This window comes from Sinocyclocheilus anshuiensis, unplaced genomic scaffold (genome assembly GCF_001515605.1).
Source record: "Sinocyclocheilus anshuiensis isolate Anshui unplaced genomic scaffold, SAMN03320099.WGS_v1.1 scaffold1139, whole genome shotgun sequence".
Classification (NCBI taxonomy): domain Eukaryota; kingdom Metazoa; phylum Chordata; class Actinopteri; order Cypriniformes; family Cyprinidae; genus Sinocyclocheilus; species Sinocyclocheilus anshuiensis.
This window is the reverse complement of record NW_015547684.1, coordinates 192,128-197,854: the sequence shown is the minus strand read 5'-3', so window position 1 is coordinate 197,854 and position 5,727 is coordinate 192,128. Positions and strand designations below refer to the sequence as shown.

The 5,727-nt window shown below is 37.9% G+C and overlaps 1 protein-coding gene across 1 annotated transcript in view; it reads left to right on the top strand.

The window, feature by feature from the left end:
* The window catches only part of LOC107703183 (laminin subunit beta-1-like), a 37,898-nt gene extending 33,218 nt beyond the window's left edge, over window positions 1-4,680 (top strand). The window contains exons 25-31 of the mRNA XM_016505742.1: window positions 1,168-1,374; window positions 1,557-1,701; window positions 1,790-1,997; window positions 3,207-3,348; window positions 3,474-3,650; window positions 3,739-3,898; window positions 4,035-4,680. Coding sequence (XP_016361228.1) covers window positions 1,168-1,374; window positions 1,557-1,701; window positions 1,790-1,997; window positions 3,207-3,348; window positions 3,474-3,650; window positions 3,739-3,898; window positions 4,035-4,174 — 1,179 coding nt within the window. The 3' untranslated portion in view covers window positions 4,175-4,680. The remainder of the gene's footprint in view (window positions 1-1,167; window positions 1,375-1,556; window positions 1,702-1,789; window positions 1,998-3,206; window positions 3,349-3,473; window positions 3,651-3,738; window positions 3,899-4,034) is intronic.
* Window positions 4,681-5,727: the final 1,047 nt, after the last annotated feature.

Sequence of the window (5,727 nt, the reverse complement as noted above, 5' to 3'; positions counted from 1 at the left end):
ATTTCTTAATTACATGTAATGTAGGCATTCCCAAACTTGTCATCTGAACCTCTTTCAGCTAATATATTTACTTGAAGTACCCCTGAGATTTTAAAATAAATATTTTAATAATTAAGTAACACATTTGCATGTTCACAGTTTTCTGACATTGGTTAATGGTGACATGACATGCAAGTAATCAAATATTATTATTATTTTTATTTTTTAATTTATTTATTTTTTATTTAATTAATTATTAGCTTTTCATCAAACTCGCAAATCCCCTGCAGTTCCTTTAATGTAATGTTTAATGCGATGGAATTTGTATGCAGTGGTTTAATGGAATAAATTGTCTTACTCTTTGTATTTTTATATCAATATGGTACAAGATTATCCTATTTAAATCAACGTGATAAATGAGTTAGGTCAAAGGTAATCAAAAAGTAGTCTGCTTATATTACCTGAAATGTGTAATGTAATGGATTACATTACTAACTACAATTTTTGTCATGTAATTTGAAATCAGTAACAGACCAAAATTTGTACATTGCTCTGTATGCAACATCTATATGTGCAATAGACTTCAGCAGATGATTTTGCTAAACTAACACGATACAACAAGACGAAGCCGTTCGCTACCGCAACATTTAAAGGGTACTATAGTTTAAAAAACTGTAATATTGAGTTAATACATATTAAAAACACAAACCAACACATTCTTACCTGTCAAAAAAAGTTTATCCAATTTCTTCAGGAATTAAAATTTCTGTGGTTTTTACAACCAGAGGCTGCACAATGTTGTGGCATCTTGAAACTCATTGATTTTAATAGTGAGTGACGACACATTGACCGTTCCAAGATGGCAGACGTGTTGACGTGTCTGGAGCGGTCGATTGTGGCATCTATCTACACATATGTATGCTAGTAACTGCACAGCAATGCCTAGCAATAGAATACCTAGCAAATGCATAGCAAAGCCTTTGCAATCACACAGCATCATGGCAGTAGCTATGTTTCCATCACCCTATTTTAATGCACATTTTGAAGTATCGCATGAGAAACGAGTGATGGAAACGCCAAATTTAGAATAAAATTAAATTCGCAACTTTAGATGGAAACCCGACTAGTGAGTTTTGCATATGTAAATAGAAAAGCCTAGTTTTAACTTTGTGATCTCTCTCCGGATAGACATGTGGCAGTCCAGCTGGCTCAGAGAACTGTGCCGACTCTCCCTGCGGAGGCCTGAGCTGTGTGGATGGGGAAGGAAACAGGAAGTGTGGAGGAGAGGGATGTGATAGCCTCGCCACGCTGGCCCACAATGCCTGGCAGAAAGCCAAGGACTTTGACCTGGAGATTATCAGCGCTATGGAGGAAGTGGACAAGCTCTCCAAAATGGTGAGGTTTCTCAGGTGATACTGTATCTGCTGTTTATATGATAAAAGATTTTGCAATGCGTTTTTGTAGAGATATGCTTCTGTTTGGATCTTCTCACTGTTAGGCACTTGATAACTGCTGATTGCTTTTGTGTAGACATTGTAGGATTTAAAGGATTTCTTTTCTTTAATTTGTATGTTCAGGTGTCAGAGGCAAAGGTAAAAGCAGATGAAGCAAAGCTTAATGCTCAAGAAGTGCTGGCAAAAACCAATGAGACCAAAAAGCGTGTGGATGGAAGCAACGAGGAGCTACGCCAACTCATCAAACAGATCCGAGACTTCCTCACTCGTAAGAAACCCTTACAGGTTTCCTTGAGATAGGTTGCTTGGATGATCAGATCCTTGATTTTGAACTCTTACTCTATCTGCTTCTACAGAAGATGGAGCGGACCTGGAAAGCATCGAGGCTGTGGCCAATGAAGTTCTGCAGATGCAGATGCCCACCACTCCAGCCCAGCTGCAGAACCTGACCGCAGAGATCAGGGAGCGCGTGGGCAGCTTGACAGAAGTCGAGGACATCCTCAACCAGAGTGCCGCTGACATACTGAGAGCAGAAAGCCTGCTGGAACAAGCCCGCAAGGCCAGGTCTGAGATCTATTCAGTCTTTTACATCAATCCCATAGAACAGTTTGATATAGTAGGCACTTGCCACGATTTTTGCAACCTCATTACCAAATGTGATTATTATTTCCATCAAATTAACATCAAAATTAGTATTTTGCATGCTAGGTTCATTTTTCTTTTCATTTTCTGCAATAGTCTATTTGATAGTTCTTGCAAACCCATGGGATGAGTGCCTCTAATGCTTAAAAAATGTCATCAGACACTAAAGCAGTGGTTCTAAACTTTTTTGACTCGAAGTCCACCGCTGTCCAACTTAATATTTAAGCCTCCCCTCCCTCATATTATCTGTAAGATATTTTCAGTATTTCTGCTGTAATTATAACAAAATTGCAAGTTTTCAAGCTTTTTCATTAACAGAAACTAGGAGTATTGACATGCTAATTAACCATAATAGTAAAAAACAAAACAAAAAAATACAGTAGTTATAGAACAGGAAATAAGAAAAATAATTTCGGATTATATTATGATTTTATTTATTTATTCATTATTTATTTTAGAATTTAATTTAGATTTGACATTAGTATAATATATCAGTAATAAAATTTTGCTGATTGGCAAAAAAAGGCCCAATATTGCCTAATTTGATTATACCAAGTTACCAATAAAAACTTGTACCTTTTTTTTTTTGGCAAAGGAATTAAGGTTTTTTTTTTTTCAAAGTATATGGATGTATCAGCCTTCATGTTATAAAATAAAAAGTCAGCTAAATGTTAAAAATCAAGATTAGGCATGAAATAATGTCTTCTGAATCATTCATACATGTGAAAATTGGCTGAGACTTAAACAAAAATAACCTGACTCAGAGGAAGATAGGGATCATGTATTTATAGCAGTTCTTCTGGTGATTAAGGCATAATACAAGACTTTGTCTTACAAATGGTTGTCGAAAGCAAAAATTTTGTAGGAAAATGTAATGTAAAGCAAAACTATTTTTGGAATGAGCACCCCAAAATTAGCAAGAAACAAGCATTGGATTTAATTTTGCAAATGTGATGCAGTGCGGTGTAATGTTGTGATTTCAATACTCTTAAGTCATCCTGTGGCCCTCTAGTGGGCCCCTGGTTGAGAACCACTGCGCTAAAGTGTACCATATCTGTGGAATGTGGTAGCATTGCCACCTACTGGCCAGTTCATTGAACAACGTGTTTGTATATTCTCTGCTTTTCACAGGAAGGAGGCGACAGATGTGAAAGACACAGCTGAGATGGTGAAGGAGGCCTTGCAGCAGGCTGAGCGCGCCCAGAGTTCAGTAACCGAGGCACTGAAACAGGCCACTGCTGATATCAAGGGAACGCAAGACTTGCTGGTCTCGGTAAGTCTACATCACCAGTCATTTGTTCCAAGGGAACACTTTTAGGCTTGTTTTATTCATTATCAATATGGTGCAATTTGGAATTGATATTTGAAGCCACTTTATGTGACTCTTTTTCACAAAAGGTGGAGTCTGAGACGTCCGACTCGGAGCTAAAACTGAGTAACGCCACCCGAAGGCTCCTGAAGTTGGAAAGCGATGTAGTTCTGCTGAAAGAAAAGGCTCTCAACACCTCCACCAGTGTCAACAGCACAGAGAAAGAGGCTGATAGCATCATCGCACTGGCTGAGCAGATCAAAAAGGTGCACGAATTACCTGGACATGATACGTCATTTTTGGTATTACGTTTTTTGGGTTTGTAACCTCCTGTGCTGTGGACTGTTTATGCAGGATCTGGATTCAGAGCTGAAGGACAAGTACAGTAGTGTCGAGGAGCTGATCACACAGAAGGCCGAAGGAGTGGCAGAGGCCAAGAAAAGAGCAGAGAAACTCCAACAGGAAGCCAAAAATCTGCTGCTACAGGCCAGCGACAAACTTCAGCTTCTGAAAAGTACGTCAATCCTGCATCTCTAATTCCTGGGAAGCAAATATTACTGCATCAGCATTAGAAAAGAACTATAACACAACTGGTTCCAGTTACATTTTTAATGTTTTCACTTACAATGAGCTAAATTTCTGTTTTTCAGATCTTGAGAAGGGCTATGATGAAAATCAGAAGCTGCTGGAGGACAAGGCCAATGAGCTTGTGGATCTGGAGAAGGCTGTGAAAGAACTGCTTCAGGAGATCAGTCACAAAGTCACCGTCTACAGCACCTGTCTGTTTTAACGCTACTACTGACTGCTTTAGGAAAATATATTAAATTACCTTCTATGTGGAATCCCTGAGAAGGTTTTGTGAGTTTTACATCTGTTACAGCTACAGTTTTACCCATACGTTTATATTTGATCACTGTATGAAAGGGTGTCACACACTTTTATGAACACAAGAGAATGTAATGTGGATTTTAAAACATAGCAGACCAAAGAGTGAATGTAAGATATGCCCAACATAACTATGAGACTGCAGTTACATTGACCTCATTGTTTCAACTTTAGATTAAAGTTAAAATAAAAAATAAAATAATATAAATGTGATTTTTTTTGGTTACTGATATCTGGACCAACATGAAAATTCAATCAGAATAAACTCAAGTTAGTAATACAGTGTGAAACTGTGTCATTGTTACAGTGTGAATTTGTCTCATGTTAATAAAATACAATCTGAGGAAATCAATCAACCTGAGGTTTCATCTTATCCAGATAGAAATATGTTACCCATTCTCAATGGGAAAGTGCCCAAGCAACATTGCTCAAAAAAAGTTGCCTTGTGTGTCATCAGCCTTAGGCTTGGCTCTGACATTTGACATCTGACAATTGTTATATTTAAGCATTACAACAACACTAGCTACATATAATACATAGTAGGACTATTAATAGGGATGTGCTCGAGTTTTCTGAAGTGACAGCGATGACTGATAATGTAAACAATGATCGGTCATGATTAGCCTATGTGTGACGCTACTTTTTGCTGACTTCAAAACTCAGTAGCAACTCTAAAAATAGGGAGCTTTAATTGAACGCTTTTAATTGTAGCTTATAAATACGACATAATCTTCGGCAATATTCAGCGCACATGAATGCGCAGGGCGCGTTTGCTGTAGCAGCGCGGACACACATACCGGAAGCGTTCACTCAGATGAGAGCGCAAAAACAGCACAAAAATGAATGAAACATATCGCTGCAGCTTGAGACAGGCTATTTTAAAAGTAACTGTTCAAAAACACGCCGCATTAAAAACGTGAAGCTGAGCGCCTGTCAAAGTCGCGACGAAAATAGTGTGCGTGCTTATGATTATTAGGGTAATCTGCAGAATGCGCAAAAAGACAATAAAGTGTGTTTAGCTCAGTGCGTCATGTATTAACTCCGATAACGACTGTTATTTTTTTCTTAAGAAAAAAATTAAGATGTTCTAAAGAATATATTTGAGAACCTATTAAGAAATTTTCAAGAATTGCACTTAAGAACATTCTTACGAACTTCGTGGAATTTATCTTAAGAAATGTCTTAACTTATTTCTTAAGAAGATTTTCGTGAATCCGGCTCTGGGATTTTATGTAATTTGTTATTAGTGTAGGTTGGAGCGTGTGCATAGAACATATGTGGTGTTTCTGAATCAGCTACTGTTTTGTTATTAGTTTAAGTATTTGCTATTGACTGTTCAAATGCGGAGTTTTTTTCGTGTGTCTGTGTGTGTGTGTGTGTGCGCGTGTGTGTTTGAGAGAGAGAGAGAGAGAGAGAGAGAGAGAGAGAGAGTCAGCTGTCTTAACCGCGGCTTGTGTG